Source organism: Carassius carassius, chromosome 28, assembly GCF_963082965.1.
Source record: "Carassius carassius chromosome 28, fCarCar2.1, whole genome shotgun sequence".
In the NCBI taxonomy this organism is placed as follows: domain Eukaryota; kingdom Metazoa; phylum Chordata; class Actinopteri; order Cypriniformes; family Cyprinidae; genus Carassius; species Carassius carassius.
In genome coordinates, this window is record NC_081782.1 from 9,971,150 (window position 1) to 9,990,584 (window position 19,435).

General features: G+C 36.4%; 2 protein-coding genes across 3 annotated transcripts in view; one reads left to right on the forward strand and one right to left on the reverse strand.

Annotated features, from left to right (window-relative positions):
• The window catches only part of LOC132107887 (rap1 GTPase-activating protein 2-like), a 62,943-nt gene extending 55,381 nt beyond the window's left edge, over nucleotides 1-7,562 (reverse strand). The window contains exon 1 of one of the 2 annotated variants that reach the window (XM_059514214.1): nucleotides 7,453-7,562. In XM_059514214.1, coding sequence (XP_059370197.1) covers nucleotides 7,453-7,466 — 14 coding nt within the window. In that variant the 5' untranslated portion in view covers nucleotides 7,467-7,562. The remainder of the gene's footprint in view (nucleotides 1-7,452) is intronic. The other variant, XM_059514216.1, reaches the window with a different exon arrangement.
• Nucleotides 7,563-15,366: 7,804 nt separating this feature from the next.
• LOC132107888 (XIAP-associated factor 1-like) lies at nucleotides 15,367-18,537 on the forward strand. Its single transcript, XM_059514220.1, has 8 exons — nucleotides 15,367-15,463; nucleotides 16,549-16,684; nucleotides 16,881-16,937; nucleotides 17,041-17,272; nucleotides 17,411-17,478; nucleotides 17,583-17,813; nucleotides 18,331-18,395; nucleotides 18,489-18,537. The coding sequence occupies exons 1-7, from the start codon at nucleotides 15,429-15,431 to the stop codon at nucleotides 18,367-18,369; spliced, it is 798 nt and encodes a 265-aa protein (XP_059370203.1). The 5' UTR covers nucleotides 15,367-15,428; the 3' UTR covers nucleotides 18,370-18,395; nucleotides 18,489-18,537.
• The last annotated feature ends 898 nt before the right edge of the window (nucleotides 18,538-19,435 follow it).

The window sequence follows — 19,435 nt, forward strand, 5'->3', positions numbered from 1 at the left end:
TTTTCTTTTTTCTTTCTTTCCTAAAAAAGCTCTATTATGCACACAAAATAAGCCTGACAGCAACTGAAATTATTTTCTATTCCTTTTTCATTTTTTGGCTTTGTAAAGAAAACGTCAGCCTTAAGATCAATACAAGCTGATTTTCACCTTTTATAAAGACTGCAGACACTTTACAAGATCTATTAAAATAAATTAAAGAAATAAATCTAAAACACGTAATCTTTTACTAGATGGACACTTTTGCCTTGCCTGATGCCGTACTCTCCCAAAATATCTTGAAAAATATCTAAATTGAAATCTCTGAAATGGAATCTCTGAAAAAAATTTCATTTTATAACTTGAACTCAAATGCACTGAGCTCAACTGTACTTTACTGACAAACGTTTTTGAGTCTTAGTTTAAGAAGGAAACAAAAAAAGTATCCTACCATCCAAAGCCCCCAAATGACACACTTCTTTTCCACCTGTACATGCTGACCAAGCCACTTTCTTTCTCTTTCGTTGGCAGTGACGGACAGAAGACTTCTCATCTCTCTCCACTCTTTTAGGTGAGGCCAACAGGGGCAAAAATAAGGGACAAGAGGGGAGGAAAATAATGCCTCCTCCTACCTGTTTCCCAGCCCTAACCACCCACCCTTCTCCACTTCACCTCCCTCTATACTTTATAAATGTGTCTGTGTGTGGCTTTTTGGGTGACACCAGCTACTCGTTATTTCCAGCAAAGTAGTAGCACAGGAAATACAGAGCCATTTAAGTAATGATTTTTAACCAATTGGTCCCAAGGTGATTTTTAGTGAATTTCATGATGCCAAGTTCACACAAGTTTAAACATCTCAAATTTAATAACAATTTAAATTCTTAACAATGCATATTAGTAATCAAGAATTAAGTTTTGATATAATTACGGTAGGAAATTTCCAAATATCTTCATGGAACATGATCTTTACTAAATATCCTAATGATTTTTGTACAACATACAATGTACACATTAAAACACTATCAAACACATGATGCATGATGCTAAACTCAAAGCACACCTCTCTATTCATCAGTGTTGTTCATTGAACTAAACACATTTTGTTCAGGTATAGTAGTGATGCATTTTGCAAATGAAAATAGATGTAACAGCTTGAAACCATTCATTTTAATTTCCTCATTCCCTAGACAGCTGGAGAGCTTTTTAAAATAAAGAGAGGCCAAATCATGAGCGCTGTGGGCATGCACTTCTCGCCAGCACCCTTGCATTAACATCCGCTTCAATAATGATTAATGCTGGCCATGGCGGAACATCAATGTATGAGGTAATCAGACAAGTATCACTTGAACTTTCCTCACCGGCTTTGTGATTTGTAACGAATGGAAAGGGTGAGGTGTTTCATGGTGGGTCACAGACATTGATTAAAAAAGGTTTTGTTCACTCACGCACACACATACAGGCAGCCGCACTCACACACAAATATGACAGACGTGATCTATCTAAGTGCATCAGACCCCAGCTAACATCTGTAGCGTCATGGCAGACAGAATGCAGGCTGTCAGCAGTCGACAAATTCAAGGCCGTTCCCGGCGGCATGAAGTCAGAAGCTCATAAAGCGATGACTCAGCGTGGGTTGAAATAGCCTGATGCCCGATCTACTGAATCCTCGACTGTCTCTTGCTATTGACACATTTATGCAACACAGAATTTGAGCATGACAGTAAATGAAATAGTTAAAGAACATTTACATGTAAAAACAACAACTTGTTTGATCTCTAAATTCTGTTCAGCCATTTAGATATTAAAATTGTGTATTATTTTGACAAAATTAAACACTAAAACTGAAATCAGTTGTTGAATTTTTTTTTTACATTATAATGTACAGTATGAATAATGGATATTCACTTTGAGATTGAGTTTTTAAAGGTAACTTTATGTGAGCGTTAGATGATTTAAAGGTAATATTAATGTAGAAATAAATTAAATGAGCATGTATCAACAGAACAAATTAGGCTGAATGTAGATTAATAGGCTATTTTACCTTCAGTTTATATATAAATCATCTAACTGGGAAAAAAATGGGTGAAGAAACTGATAGTAAATTTCACAAGGCATTGCAAAGAAACAGCACTGAATTAAATGTGGAATTCTGAAGAAGAAACGTACTGCAATATTCTTTATATCCTCTGATAAAGAAGAGTGAAGGGCATACATGTTGTGAATGAGTGATGAGAGAGAGAGAGAAAGAGAGAGAAGGGAGGAAAGAGGAAAAGCAGCCTTAGGCTTAGCACCAGCACTGCAACAAACCCAAGGTTAATCATACCTTATAAAAAGAGTGAAAAGTGGGAGGCAGGAAGTAAAAGGCCCCTCTCTTACACATTGATCTGATTTGGAAATCACTTGCTTCCTGAATCTCATTTTCAAGTGTCCTTTGGACTTCATCCTGTGGCTTCTACATGCGATTGCGATTCAAAGCAGTCCAATAAGAGTAAATGTGAAATGAAATACAATGATGCTACATTTTACCAGAAGGCAAGGACATAATTAGCCATTTCAGTGGCACTGTTATGCAAAGAAATGATTAATGCACGTATTTTAAAAGTCAAACCACCAGTACCAACCTGAAAAAAATTCACACAATATGATTTACCCAAGTACTATACTACCATTTAAAAGTTTAAATTAAACACGTCTCTTATACTTACCAAGGTTGTATTTATTTAATCAATACTTTGTAACAATGTAAAGTCTTTACTGCCACTTTTGATCTTTTGATCACTTTTGATGTGTCCTTGTTGAATAAAAGAATTAGTTTCTTAAACAGTAGTGTAATTATGAACATCATAGGTTGTGAAACAACATATTATTAACCAATTAAACCCATAAAATCCAACCCCCAAAGCTAGGGGCAATGATTGGTTCACAGTATAAGGATGGTAAGATTCACCAATTAGCCTTTTAAAAGTTAACGATGCGATGCATCAATTTAAAAAAGTGTGCATCAGATAAAAGTTGACATTTGTATCGCAATGCATTGTTTCTAACAGTATTTCCATTGATAAAAACTGTTAATATATATAGTTATTAGTAGATGCACTATACTTTAAATTATTGTTGTGTTTGAGTGTTTTATTATGTAGAAAGTTATTATTCAGAAATTTGTGACCAATATTTTACATTTTGATTGATTTCTCCTGTCTAAACTTTTTCTCAAGCGCATTCTCTTCTCACAACTATGTGAATATGACATCACAACACTATGGAGACCAAGGTGTTAGAAATCAGAAGCTACTTAAGTAAACTGATGATCTGCTGTCTGTCTGGAAAAAAAAAGATTAAAGCAAACTATCTAGATGAACCATAGTGACAAGTCGATAATTTAAGAATGTTTAACTGTGACTTTTTATTCTAACCAGCAAACCATTCAGAACATTTGGTCAATCACTCGGTTGCTCCGTCAACTCTGAACTCCCACTCAGCTCATTGGTCTAACATTCTGTTTCTCACAACAACAAAAAATCTTCAGATTGGCTGTAACTGTGTCAAGTTGTGAAACAGTTTTGCATTGAGTATGAATGAATTCATCACCTGAAGGCTCGTTCACACTAAGGATGCCTACTATAATGATAACTACAACAACTATAAAGTTTTAAGAATCATTGTAATTCTATGAGAATAGGGAAGTCCGCACCACAAATATAACAATTATACATTTAGAAGATAATTTTAACCAATGCAACTATACAGTGCATGTACATATTTTATCAGTTTTGGATTTCCCTGGGAATCGAACACATAACATTCATGTTGGTAGCTTTGTGCTACTGTTTGAGCTACAGGAAGGCACAGGATCTTTTAACCATTACACCAAAAGACGCTATAGACTTTCATTCTGGTTTCTGCATTTTGCAGTCACTGGAGTGTGCAGCATATGTTGCAGTTATGTTGAACATTTTAAGTGAGGTGCTTGGCATGATTGTGCCCAACCTAATGGACTGAAGACAGTGTTTTGTGGGCTCCAGCAGCCCTGAGCCAAGACTGACTGATGGGTCTGTTTTCCAGCACTGCTGCTAAATGAATGGCATGCTCTCTCATTACATTAGTGGGTAGAGAGGGGGTCGTATCACTCACAGACAGCGCTCACACGATCTGGCTCATTAGATCTACTGTCTGGGCTTCCCCTAATCTGTCTCTGGAATCAAGCCACCAAAACCTGAAATTAGGACAACAGGTTCTGCTTTGGTTTTATTCCATCCCATTTTTTCCCCTTCACCTCTCCATAAAACCTTTGGGGGTGTTTCTACTTAACACTCTGATCTTCCCCTATGTTGTCCTCTTTTTAACCTCATCCTTAACTTCTCTCTCTCCCAAGGCCGTCACACATTTTGACTTCCTGTGCTTGACTCTGTCTCTGATCCACTCATTAGCGATGAACGCTGCTCTCTCACCCATCTCCGTGGTGTGCGAGAGGATTTCAATTGCCGTGACAAAGAGCTCAGCTACTACACCCACTCACAGCCTGCAACCCGTTTACACCCACCCAATCGGCACATCAAACACATCCACATATGTGTGCGCGCACACAGAAACAAATGCTGGTTTCTGCAATGCTTCTAGCTCTTCATTCACTACGTTCTCTTTTGAGCTTACAGAAAGGGATGGACAGCACAGCTCTGTGGTAAGTGGTTTATAAGCCTCACTCATGTTGTCTAGGGATGGGACGATAACCGGTTTTATTGATAACCGTGATAAAATGTGCTGAAGGTTAGTAATATCGTTTAAAAATGAATTATCATTAAAACCGTGTTTGATTATCGCGGTTTTAATAACTCACTATTAAATCATGTCCAGCCAGCAACAGTCTGACGCAAGCGCAGCGCACAATGTTTTTTTTGTTTTTTTTCGAGAAGGAATGGCGAAAGTCAGTGACTTTTCTATGCTTTTCTATGCTTCTACACTTTTCATTGTAAGGAAGGAAATGCCACAGAATTTAATCTTTCTTTAAATTGAGTGCATAGAGTTGCTTGTTTTATTAGTTGTTTGTTGATTATTAAATATAAAACTTGCTGAAATGTTTTCAGTGTGAGCATCAACTATTTTTGAACACTTTCATCTCGTTTCAACAAAACCGTGATATTATTGATAATCATGATAATTTTAGTCACTATAATCGTGATATTAAATTTTCATACCGTCCCATCCCTAATGTTGTCATTAGACAATCTTACCTGAGAAGAAATGTAAGGAGACAAAATTAAATGTAACAAAACGAGAAAGAATAAGAAAGATGAGAAGAAAAAAGACAAAGATGATCCAGAGAAAGAGATTAGACCAGAAAGCAGCAACAAGATGACAGTGTAAAGATGAGATGCAAAGAGATGCAAGAAAAGAGAACAGAAGATCAGAAAGAAGAAACTAGGCAAGAAGAGACAAAGATCAAGAGATAAGAGATGGGACAAAAAGAGAAAAGACAAGAAAATAGGATGAGAGACAAAGTAGCGCTTAGAAGAAAAGAAATGAGACAAAGCAAGAGGCAAAAGATAAGAGACAGATGAAAACAAAACAAACAAAATGAGATCAAACAATAAGAGGTGAGTAAATAAATGATATTGGATGATGTGAGCACAAATGAGGTGTGACACACAAAACAAAAAACTAAACTAAACAAAAACAAGACAAATCAAAGAAAAGAAAGGACTAGATGAAAGAGGAGAGGAGATATAAAAAATGGAAACAAAACAGGATAAAAAATTTAAAACAAAACGAAGAGATAAGTAAAAAACAAACTACATAAGATCATGTGAACACAAATGAGGCCAAGAACAAAACAAAAAAACAAATGATATGAAAGAAGAGATCAAAAAGAAAGGAAATGAAACACAGAAGAATAAAAAATAAAAAGAAACAACACAAAACAAAATGAAAACAAAAAAGAAAAGAAAAGGCAAGACAAGAGACCAGATGAGAAAACAAAACAAAACAAAAGATGTGGAAACCAAGCAACATATGAGAAGATGAGACAAGACACTGTGAAAAGAGACTGGATTAGAAGAGAAGAGATAAGAAAAAATAAAACAGGTAAGAAGAAAAGAAATGGGAGGAAACATGTTGAGAACAGAAAGAGAACAGAAAAGGTGAGACAAAAAGAGATAAAACAGGAAACAAATTATACGAGATGAGAACAAGACACTAGGTGAGAGAAGAGAAGAGAAGAGAAGAGAAGAGAAGAGAAGAGAAGAGAAGAGAAGAGAAGAGAAGAAATCATATGAGAAGTAGAATTATCACCCTTCACTCTTGCCACAGTGACTCATTCTCCATTTAAGCTTCTACTCATCGCTCATTCCCTTAAGCGAATCAAGAGAGGGCAGGTACAGAACAGAGGTATGGAGGGGGAGGAAGCTGAGAAAATGAGCTGAAGCAAGTACACTGCAAACTAATGAGAGACTGCAGGGGGGGGAAGACAGTCAAAGTGACTTCAGAGAAAGTGAGAAAATGAGCGATGGAGAAATGATCGGATGAGTATCCCAATAATGGAAGGAAAAGGCCAGAAAGAACAACAGAGAGAGCAGATGAGGATGATATGCACGGTAGAACCCACATAAGACATAATTATGGCATTAAGGTTAACTGTGCATCGTGATACTCTTGCACTGGAGAGGACAGTAACATATGGTCCATTTACCACTCTATGTGTATCCCAGTAATCAAACAAAAATGACTCTCAGCAGCAGCCCAAGCTACAGGTTATAATAATAGCTGCAGTTGTTCAGCAGAATGTTCTGTCATGTTAAACCCAATATCATATTTCGTTTCCTGCTACAACCACAAGGAAATGTGACTGTGTATATATTTAAACTGTGTATAAATTATGCTAACATTGTTTTACATCTTTGATGGTGACAGTCCTTTCATTTTATCAATATACAAGGCTCTTTATGATTTATGATCACTCTTTGTTTACCAAATCCTACACAACCCATGCAGAATGACTTGTGCATCATCCACATACTTTATTTATTTCTAAAAAATTAAGCCATAGTTCTAAAAAAGTCCCTTTGGCTCCCACAAACAATGCCATACACTAAGGGAATGAGTCACTAAAGCAACACACACACACACACACACACACATACACACAAGCCGAAAATAAGCTATTAATTCAGATAGCTGACTATGTTTTAATATCACATGGTTGTGGGTTAGGACTTTTTGAGAGAAAATGTGTCAGTTTAAAACTCTAAATTAGTTTAGGAAGCCTGATGCAACTCATGGGCATGACGTATGGCTCTCAAAAAACAGCTAGTAAGAAAACGGATTCAAAAATACAAACACACCCTAAGATGTACAGCAACAGTTTAGTCAGGTCCCATTGAAATCCACACGCTGCTGTCCATTAGTATGACAGACATCACCAGGAAATACGCTTTACTCTCTTGTCCATCATGCACTTAAATATCTATTAAAACATTACCTTACCTTGAATCTGCCATCAGTAGCTCGTTGGACTGAGTAAACACAGCAGTGCTGCATGAAACGACTGGTTCAACACGAGTGAGGAGAGAGAATCGCTCAGAGAATTAGAAGGAGATAGAGAGAGAGAGAGAGAGAGAGAGAACAACTGAGAGAACTGTGGAGGGAGGGAAAAGGATAAGAGAATGTGAGCGAATCGTGAGGAGAGAGAGCGAGAGAGAGAGTGTGTATGTGTGTAAGAATGCAGGTAGTAGTTGTAGTAGTTGCTATGGCATTGAATACGTGATGGGCTTGTGAGGGGATGCGGATTATTTCTCAGGTGTAAAATTGTATAGAGCCTCAAAAGCCATACTTACAGAAGATTTATGGCACAGACACACTCATCTGAGGCTGGAGAAGCATAAAGCATTAACAACTCATGCAAAATGCAAGTGTTGAATTTTCCATTTAAATGCATGCATAATTCAACAGAATTATGACATCTTCAACAGATTTAAGGCTATAGTGTCAAAGGTGACTCCGAGGCTGCTTCGGTCTGTGTTTATTTAGAGATCACCAACATTAAAATGTAGTCAATACTGATAATAATGTATCATGTTAGATGGCTGATATCAAAATTCTGGGTAACACTTTAGTATGGGACCAATTATGACTATTAAATACTTGCTTATTAACATGTCTATTATTAACATATTTGCTGTTTATTAGTACACTGTAAAAGATTATCCGTAAAATCTACGTTAAAAAAAAGACAGCTGTGGTTGCCAAAATTATAGCGTAAAAATACGGTGACACTGTTTTAGGTTTATTGGTGTTATACCGTAAAAAATATGGTAACATTCTTTTAGGTTTGACCTTAAATTTACAGTTTAATACCGTAATTTAACTGATATAATATTAATATACCAATTTATTGAAGTACTGAAATCTGTTTTGTACCTTTGTAATACACTGGTAACCACCAAAAGCAGGTGGTGATGAGAAGGTCACGTGATGAACCAAAGCCCATCACAAGCAGCTTTTAAATACTAAGATACATAGAAGGAGCACAGTGTCATTCACACAAGAACTAAACATCATCATGGTGAGACTCATTAAACTGAAATATGCAATAAACATTAATTTAACAACATTATATGTAACATACAACCATAATAAACATAACAGATAAGAAAAAAATAAGAAGAAACATAGTTATATCAAAGAACAAAAAACATCAAATTCAAACAAAATTTGAAACGCAATGCAGAGAATTCTGGGAACATCAGTTTAAGTTTTTTCCCTGTAAATTTTACAGGAAAGTACAAGTTTGTACTGTAGCATTTTCACTTTTTTTTACCATTAAAATCACAGTCATTTTTTACAGTATACTTAGTGTATAAAGCACATATTCTACATGACCATATTTTACATCCCTAATCCCACCTGATAACAGCTACCTAACTAACTATTAATAAATGGCAAATTAGGAGTTTATTGAGACAAAAAATGTAGTTAATGGTTTGTAAATAACGAGAATGGAACTTAAAGTGTAACCAAATTCGGCATTATATAATTAAATAAAAAAACACATTTTACATTTACAAAAATGTAAATAAATAATTGTACAGGTCCTTCTCAAAAAATTAGCATATTGTGATAAAAGTTCATTATTTTCCATAATGTAATGATAAAAATTAAACTTTTATATATTTTAGATTCATTGCACACCAACTGAAATATTTCAGGTCTTTTATTGTTTTAATACTGATGATTTTGGCATACAGCTCATGAAAACCCCAAATTCCTATCTCAAAAAATTTGCATATCATGAAAAGGTTCTCTAAACGAGCTATTAACCTAATCATCTGAATCAATTAATTAACTCTAAACACCTGCAAAAGATTCCTGAGGCTTTTAAAAACTCCCAGCCTGGTTCATTACTCAAAACCGCAATCATGGGTAAGACTGCCGACCTGACTGCTGTCCAGAAGGCCATCATTGACAACCTCAAGCGAGAGGGTAAGACACAGAAATAAATTTCTGAACGAATAGGCTGTTCCCAGAGTGCTGTATCAAGGCACCTCAGTGGGAAGTCTGTGGGAAGGAAAAAGTGTGGAAAAAAACGCTGCACAACAAGAAGAGGTGACCGGACCCTGAGGAAGATTGTGGAGAAGGACCGATTCCACTGGACTGAGTCTGGAGTAGAAACATCCAGAGGATGGGCAGGAAATGGGCTACAGAGAAGCAGCACTGGACTGTTGCTCAGTGGTCCAAAGTACTTTTTTCGGATGAACGCAAATTTTGCATGTCATTCGGAAATCAAGGTGCCAGAGTCTGGAGGAAGACTGGGGAGTAGGAAATGCCAAAATGCCTGAAGTCCAGTGCAGTGTTTGGAATAATGGCGTTTAAAAGAACGGCGTTAGGTAACGACGTTATTTTTTCAGTAACGGGGTAATATAACTAATTACTTTTCCCGTAGTTACAACGCCGTTAACGTTACTGAACGTTAAATGCGGTGCGTTACTATGCATTGATTTAATAAACTATGCAATCCGAACGCACCCCTGGCTCACACAGCGAGTGAGCAGGTGGGTTAATAACGAGATAAGCGATTATGATTGGCTAAGGCAGAGTCATGTGTTTCATGGTAGCCAATCAGAGCCAGTGTTTTTACACACATGCAGGCACACGCGGCAGCGCCAGCGGCGCCAAACACACACACACACACACACACACACACAACAGCTACACAGAGATTCGCAGCAGCAGCAGAGATGGCGAGTCAGGAGCAATCTGATGAAAAGTTGGCATTTTCAAGGTGGAGCACTACTTCAAATTCATTGTGGTCAAAGGCAAGAACGTGCATGTAATGTGTACATGTAATGTGTGAGACGCATCTACAAAGCTAGTGGCCAAAAAAACTTTTCTTACAAAGATAATACTTCAAGTGCAGGATAAAACTCTTGCTGTCTGTTGACGTGCAATAAATATCGAAAGTTATGTACAAACACCTGTCTGTTCTACTCATTTCAACTGACTTGTGAAAACTGCTAAAAAAAAAAAATACAAATTCTCTGACATATAGCAACTTTTTTTTCTCTCTTTTTTTTGTACAGTAACGCAAATAGTTACTTTCCCTGGTAACGAGTTACTTTTATTATAGAGTAATTCAGTTACTAACTCAGTTACTTTTTGGAACAAGTAGTGAGTAACTATAACTAATTACTTTTTTAAAGTAACGTTCCCAACAGTGGTCCAGTGTCAAGTACCCACAGTCAGTGATGGTCTGGGGTGCCATGTCAGCTGCTGGTGTTGGTCCACTGTGTTTTATCAAGGGCAGGGTCAATGCAGCTAGCTATCAGGAGATTTTGGAGCACTTCATGCTTCCATCTGCTGAAAATCTTTATGGAGATGAAGATTTCGTTTTTCAGCACGACCTGGCACCTGCTCACAGTGAACCACTGATAAATGGTTTACTGACCATGGTATTACTGTGCTCAATTGGCCTGCCAACTCTCCTGACCTGAACCCCATAGAGAATCTGTGGGATATTGTGAAGAGAAAGTTGAGAGACGCAAGACCCAACACTCTGGATGAGCTTAAGGCCGCTATCGAAGCATCCTGGGCCTCCATAACACCTAAGCAGTGCCACAGGCTGATTGCCTCCATGCCACGCCGCATTGAAGCAGTCATTTCTGCAAAAGGATTCCCGACCAAGTATTGAGTGCAGAACTGAACATAATTATTTGAAGGTTGACTTTTTTGTATTAAAAACACTTTTCTTTTATTGGTCGGATGAAATATGCTAATTTTTTGCGATAGGAATTTTGGGTTTTCATGAGCTGTATGCCAAAATCATCAGTATTAAAACAATAAAATACCTGAAATATTTCAGTTGGTGTGCAATGAATCTAAAATATATGACAGTTTAATTTTTATCATTACATTATGGAAAATAATTAACTTTATCACAATATGCTAATTTTTTGAGAAGGACCTGTATATGCTATAAGTAAATAGGCATCTTAAAATTATATTGTACAAGATGAACTTTTTTTATTATTATTTTATTTTCAAAAATAAAGATAGCTAAAAATACAATTTAATAGAGTTACAAAATCAGTGTTTTTAAAGAATTATCTTTAAATTAATATGCACAATTAAATATTCAATATCGGCTACCACGTAAGCTTTACAATAACAACACATATCAATAAATTAAAATACAAATATCTACTATCAGAAAATAGCCAATGGTTCTATTATATTGTTTAAGTGCTAATGAAATGCAGCATTATAGCATCATACCAGCCTTTGATGACAAAATATACTACGCATTTATAATTTATTTAAAAAAATCATGAATAAAAATATAAAACATTTATTTTATAACTGTTTTTTTGCAATTGAAATTTCTGTGTAAATGTATTTTTTCTCAACTTTTCACATTGCACACTGTTTCAAAGCTATACTTAAAGAAAATAATGATGTTACTGTTTATAACATCTTAATATGCTCATGCCTTATAGTTGCATTTAGTATATTAGAGCTGTAAGATAATATGCAATGAAGCAAGCGATCAAGCAGTTGAGATATTCTATATATGCAAGTATTCTAATATATATATATGTGTTTATATGAAGAGCTGGGCGATAATATAGTAACATTGTGCAACAAAATAAAATAAATAAATGTTTTGCCTATCTGCAGCATTAAAAGCCTGTAAATGCATTTTCAGATGCAGCTTCTGCTTTCGCAGTGTAGAGAGCAGTAAATTCACAACACTAAAACAAACAGTCCAGAGCTCAAGTTCTCACAATAAGCTTTGCAACACAATGAAAACATGAATCTGCTCAAAGAGGAAGATTCCACTCCACAGTTGTTTTTTCACATGCACACACATGTGCCTCACTGGCCATTAGAGCAGCATGTGGTCAATGCGGTTGGCCACCACTGGGATCCAATCAGATCAATGTCCACTCACATATACTCTCACTCGCACGTACTGGAGGAACATCAATAATCTGGATTCACAAGCAAAACATCATAGACATGAAGGGGTACATGACATATCTGGTGAGTTTTGTGGAAACATCACAACCTGGGCAAGAAAACCGTATCCTCTGTACTCAGCAACAACCTCAAGTAGTGGCTTATGCCGTTTCCACTAAAAGAGCCTGTTGAACATTACCTAGTTCTTTCATTTATCTGTTTGTTTAGAGCTGTTGTCTCCATCTCCTTCAATCTCTTGGCAGTTTAGTGTTTGAGAGCCATTGCGCCTTCTAATTGGTGCACTTTCTGGGGTTGCCTTGGTAACCCTCTTTGCAAATGTTCTTTGGTGTTATGCCAGTTTGGTTGGATGAACATATGTATATATAGCATTAATCCGAAAACGACCGCAATTTCAAAGAAGGTTTTGCATTTTATCAACCCGTTCTAATCCCTGCAATCATATGACTAGATTTGACAGGAATTGAAAATGAGCATATGAGACTGCAACACCTGACAGCCAGCTAGAGGTGTAACTTCTCTCTGAAAAGAAATCCAACAGCTTGTAGTTTGATTTACATGTATGTGGCAAAAAAAACCCAGGGGTGGGGTGTCAGCACGTGAGTCATCTGATTCTGACCGTGTTCTTTTAGTACTCAAGAGTCTGAAGCCAGGAGAGCAAATTAACTGTTGTTCACTGTACTTGTATTTTTAACCGAGCCCAAGTGTGTGCGTTTCACACACCCTCTCCGGCCACGTTAAGCAGCAGCGCAGGCAAAGGATTAAAACCTCTATTAAAACAGATGTCCAAATGAGCATACCGGTATGCTAAAAGCACGTTCTGGGCGCACGGAGAAGTGGCGGTACGCTCAAGAGCTATATTTGGAAATGGCGGTACTGAGTACCGCTGCGTACCGACCCACTTAAAGCACTGATACAATTAATATAATCTTCAATAAACAAGCTACAGGTAGTCCAAAATGCAGCTGCTAGAGTCCTTACCAGGTCAAGAAAATATGATCATATTACCCTAATTTTAAAGTCTCTGCACTGGCTACCTATTAAGTTCTGCATCAGTTACAAAATATTACTACTTGCTTATAAGGCCCTTAACGGTTTAGCTCCTGTGTACCTAACAAGTCTTCTAACATGCTACAATCCATCCCGCTCCCTAAGGTCACAAAACTCTCGACTCTTGGTATTACCTACTAGAATAGCAAAGTCCACTAAAGGAGGTAGAGCTTTTACATATTTGGCTCCCAAACTCTAGCCTTCCTAATGTTCTACGTTCTCTGTCCCGAGTCAACTAGGAATTACACAAATTTTAGTCTGGATCCAACTCTTTCGAAGTTCTGAGGTGAGCGAATAACTGAGAAGAGATGATGCCAACCCCCCAGGAGATCTCAGATGATGCTAACCCTGGAACAACATATAATACTACCAAATTTTGCTTAATCGCAACGTTTAATCGCATCGCAACATATAATCATTTCAGTAAATAATCTTCACTGTCTGTTTGATTATGTGTAATTTGTATAATAATGTGAATGATTCTTACGGTAAATTTCTGCCATAGTCACCACTAATAATCTACTCCTAAATGTAATGTAGAAACCTAATATTTTCTGTAAAGCTGCTTTAAGGATTATGGACCTGTTTTGCCCCGGTTCTGTTCCGATCATGTGGTCATGTTCCAGTCCTCATTTAGTTTGATTATGATCATATGTGTCTGTGTTTCACCAATTATCCTTTGTATTTAAGTCTCTGCTTTTGCGTTCAGTGTTTTAGGGTCTAGTTGGTTTTGTGTTTTTTGTTACATGTGTTCCTCAAGCGCCTTTTGTGTATTATTCCCAGTGTTTCCTTGATTAAAGATTGTTAAACGTTTCCTCGTGCTTCCAGCGTGCTCCCTGAACAGCGTAGTGTGACAGCTGCTTTGCAACAATTGGTATTGTGAAAAATGCTAGACGAATAAACTTGTATTGAATCAATTAAATTTCTATAATAAAATGTTGGTGCTGACCTAGACCCTGAGGATGAGTAATTAATGACAGAACTTTCATTTTTGGGTGAACTATCTCTTTAAGGATGTAGGACTAGAACTCCTCACTCTTTGACTGTTGAATTTATGCTAACATCTCTGTTATTTGCTTTGCTCTTTGTTGGCTGGTTGAAATGGTGGAGTGAGGAACTGTGAACTTTAATATTATATAACAAGAGACACGAGCACACACACAAATGTACAGTCCAGGCCTGCAGCTTACAATCTTACACAATTATAACTTGTTTATGTAAAACAACATCAGGCCAGATTACCCTATATTGTGTATTTGGCGGCAGCAGCTCTAATGCTGATCACAATTCTGATCAGAGAATGCAGGTGACAAATTACCCACTCAGGAATTAGAGAATGAACCAGTCTGGGTAAACTTTCCTGTCCACACCCTTCTGTAGCAAGAGAGAAGATGCAAAACTCAATACCGTAATTACTGTGATTCCCCTGGCGTGACACTGCTGTCTGATTCTGTGCTGTTTCTGCTGACAAACATCCATTAGCAGCTGATGTCTCTGAGGCCTTGACAGAAAAGCCTTGTTTAATTATTTTGAGAAATATTTTCCAAAACTAACAGCTCAATAAAATATTGTATATTCACACACACTCAACATGTAGGGCTATAGCTACTAAGCAACATCACAGGATTGTGTTACTATCACTGATCTAAATCTAACATAGATTTCATGACGTCATGAACTGATTGTTCTCTTTTATCAGTGGTTAGTCTACTAGGAGTTATGGTAATCATATTATATGAGATATGCTGCACCTTATTAAAGATGTCAACTATGCTGACTGTTTCATCACAACAAAAGGCAATGCTGTAGGCTACCCGATTGAAAACAACAGAGGTTCAGCAAAGAGAGACACTTCTTTGCGACACCTTAAGTTTCTGTTTTCACTTTCTTTTTAGGAGCCATCAGCCCCAACACAGTAACCCAGTCATCTCACTCTAACTATGGACGAAGTAGAACTGGTTTTATGTACTCACTGGTAAGTGTTTTATAAATGTAGCCTACTGTTATTATAGCGCACAGAGTTACTGTATTGTATTATAAAATGTCATAGTGTTCGTCGAGATCTAGAGTAAGATCACTGACATAGAATATTGTGTCTGTCTACTGTAGTCTGCAGCAACAACAAAATGTCGAAAACAAAAACATATTCTAATTAATCAACAATACTCAACAATAATGACTATTACCTTGTTATCGATAATCTCATTTAAACAAAGTGAGACTATGGGACCAGCTGTGTGTAACATGGCGACGGATAACATTTACATTTTACATTTGAATCACTGATATTCAGCTGGACTGATTAGTGAAAGATTTTAACGCTAGCTATTAGGCTACCTACCTTGTAAGTGATGAGAGCGATGTAAACACTCTCGGGCTGAAGCCTGTTGCTACAACACATTCCGGTTATTCATTTCTAGCATCATTTACTACTCACGTGCATGTCCTTCCAAACCCGTGTTACTTTATTTCTTCGGGGAACACAGCAAGTACATCTCACAAGGATAGCCTGGCCACTTTAAATAGTGAATGGGGACTGAATTCTTTACGTGAAATACCGCAATCGCGCCATACAAGTGTCATACATGTCTCCTCAAGCGATATTATAGATTTATGCGAAAACAGGCCGATGTAAGTTTTAACCTGTGACTGGGTCATTGAGAACCTTTTTGTGAACTAATCAACCGACTCATTGATTCAAAGATTCATTTACTAATTAGAGTTAGACTATTAGCTGCTTCTATTATGAACTCCCAAAGGCCCTGGAAGAAAAACTGCTTATTATTTTAGTATTATTATTTTATTATTCTTTTTTTACATCCCCAGTCCCTCTTTGCATTCATTATATGGAAAAGAGTGACCAGGATATAGATATTTTCAAAAAAATATTTTTTGTTCCACAGAAAAAAACAAAATCAAAAAGGATTGGAAGAGCATGCTTGTGTGTAAATAATGGCAGAATTCAAATTTTTGTGTGAACTGTTCCTTGAAGTGAAGGTGTCATAACACCTTTTCCATTCTCCAGTCTCTGTAAAGAGTCTCTCCCATGTTTTCATGCAGCAAAAAAGAGGTGGCAAAGGCAAACTACGACCTGCATGAACCACACTGTAAGAGGTTTCTGTGTATATGCCCTGACTGCGATGAAACTGTGCCTCGAGATCTTCTGGAGCAGCATAAAACCGAACAGCACACAGAGGTCAGGACCACACCACTCAACACTGGTTAACACTTTGCTGCTTTTTACAGGCCCTTGGCCCTTTATGTCACAACAGATTATTTGGGATTAATTTTCCAGCTACACGTTTTCCACTTGACATGATTATTACTCATCGCTGTAATCTCCTCCTCTGAGAAACCATGTCAGTGGTCTCATTTTTCATTATGTCTCACAGGTAAAATGTAAGATGTGCAATAAAAAGATGGAACAAAGGCATCTGTTGGATCATGAGGTAAATATTCAGTCCCACACTGTGAAAATGTTATGTCTGAGGCTGCTCTCTCTTAGAGTGTTTTCACACTTATTCCTTTATTGTTTCTTTTGTTCACTTACAGAAATATGAGTGCTCTGAGAGGCCTCAGATTTGTGAGTTTTGTCAACTTGAGCTTCCTCTGAGCAATCTAAAAGAGCACAAAGTGTCCTGTGGGAGTCGCACGGAGCGCTGCTCTGACTGTGGCCGGTACGTTAAACTAATGGACCATCTTGATCATGCTCAGATCTGCTCTACTAACACCCCCACAACATCAAAGGACCTTGTCCCTGAGGATGATACTTCTGACACAGATGGTTAGTCAATGACATGATCAGACTGAAACATTATAGATATGTCATAGGTCTTAGTATTGCCAGGTTCTGCATATTTTAAGGTATCCAAACAAATTGTGAATGTAAAATACTGGCATTTGTCATATCTCTTATCTTCAGAGCAGACTATGCTGCAGTGTCAGAACTGTCTGAAGTATATTCCCTCAGACAAGCTGAAAGAACACAAGGTAAACATGTCTCAATAAAAAAAGAATACGTAGTTATAACATGATTATGAAAATCTATTTTTAACACCTCAAATATGTTAAATCTTTAGTTATTTTTTTTCTAGATGCTTTGCACACAGTCCTTACGGTTTATAGACGTCGAGGATGATGACTCAGAGGAAGTCGGTGAAAACCACAATCCTGGAAATAACAGCACTCCAGACGCTGCAGATTTCTCCTTCTCATCATTGCAAAAGGTGAAGAGAGACAGAAACATTGGCATGGGCCTGGATAAGATAAGCACCTGTCCGCTCTGTCACCTGGCTCTTCCTGTAAAGACGCTGGAATGGCATGAGGTACAACTCACTGTTCTGTTCATAGTGATATTTTAAACTTGTGCAGCCTCATGTTGAACCTGAACAGTCATTTTGTTGTTGATTTAATAAATATCATTAACTTGGTTAATGTATTATACCATTAAAAGTGTACTATTGTTCAAAAATTAAAAAGACAGTAAAACAGTACATTTAAATCAGTAATAAGAATAAATGTTTTCTGTATTATCATATTCGAATTTTGATCAATTTGATATTAATGCTGAAAAAAAGTTTAATATTTCTGTGGAAACAGTGATGCATTTTTTCTGGTTCCTTCGATGTATAGAAAGAAAGTTCAAAATAACATAATTTATTTGAAATAGGAACTTTTTGTAATAATGAAATACACCGCTCCTTAAAAAAAAAAATAACCTTGGAAATTTGAGCCCAAACCTTCATCAGTACTGTAATTGATGTAGTATATAATATATACTGTTAATTAGTTAATTATGTTTATATATTTATTTATATTTAATTTTCAATTTTCAATTTAAAGAAAAAATGTGAATTACACAGACATCTGTGCATGGCCTGATGGCTGGTGAAATCAAAGCAAAATATGTAAGTATACAAATAATATATTATAATGTATCACCAATATAACTTTGCAGTGCAACTGATGAATTATAATATGTGTCTGAATTACCTTTACAGGTTTGCTGGAAACTGGAAAACGCCAATCATTGCAAATAAAAATATTAAATATATTTTTAATAAATAAATAAAAATTATTCAAATTGTAACAATTTTGTATTTTATTTTATTGAAATTACTGAAACAAACAAAAAACATGTTTACAGTGCTTCTTATAATCACTGTATGATTTTAATTAGAAAATAATGTCTCTTTAAAATCTTCATAATAGGCCAGGAGAATGAAAAAAAAAAAAGCCAAATGTTTTTGAAATCTTGAGTAAGGGTAGTTTATGTACATACTTTATTGTTTAATTATTGACTATTTACCCATTTTATGAGGCAATTAGGTCTCTTTCATAAATCTTGTTTAAACCTTACTGCATGTTAAATCCGCAGATAAAACTCAGACCACCGCAAAGAAAATTAAGTAAAGCTAACACAACTATTTGTATAAGGTGCATGAAATTATTTAATATATTTTAGACTTTAAACTATTTCTCTCTATGCCAACATCTTCATTTTTTGTTCGAAATACCCTGAGGGTTCCACAGGCCATCTAACAGATGAAGAGGATTGTGAAAATAGGGAGAAAAATGGCCATTTATTGGGGGAGACCACAAGATGGCATAGTTTCAGTCAAGATTGCCTTTCCTTAACATCTAAATATTCCTATAATATCTTTGAATACATATTACTTAACTGATATGTTTTGCAACATTTTAAAATGTCTTTCATTGCTCTGCTTGTTCATTTGTAATTGAGTAGAATTTTACTACAATTTATTGTTCAAAACAAAAGTGCAAGAGAGACATCTAGTGGATATTTTTGTATTCCTCTAGACAGAGATCACTGTTGAGTGCAAATTCAAGATTAAACGTTTAGTCACAATGTCATAAGCACCTTGAGCTCTTTTTTCTCATCTGTTGACAAACTGTATAATATAATACAAATTATATAAAGTAGATT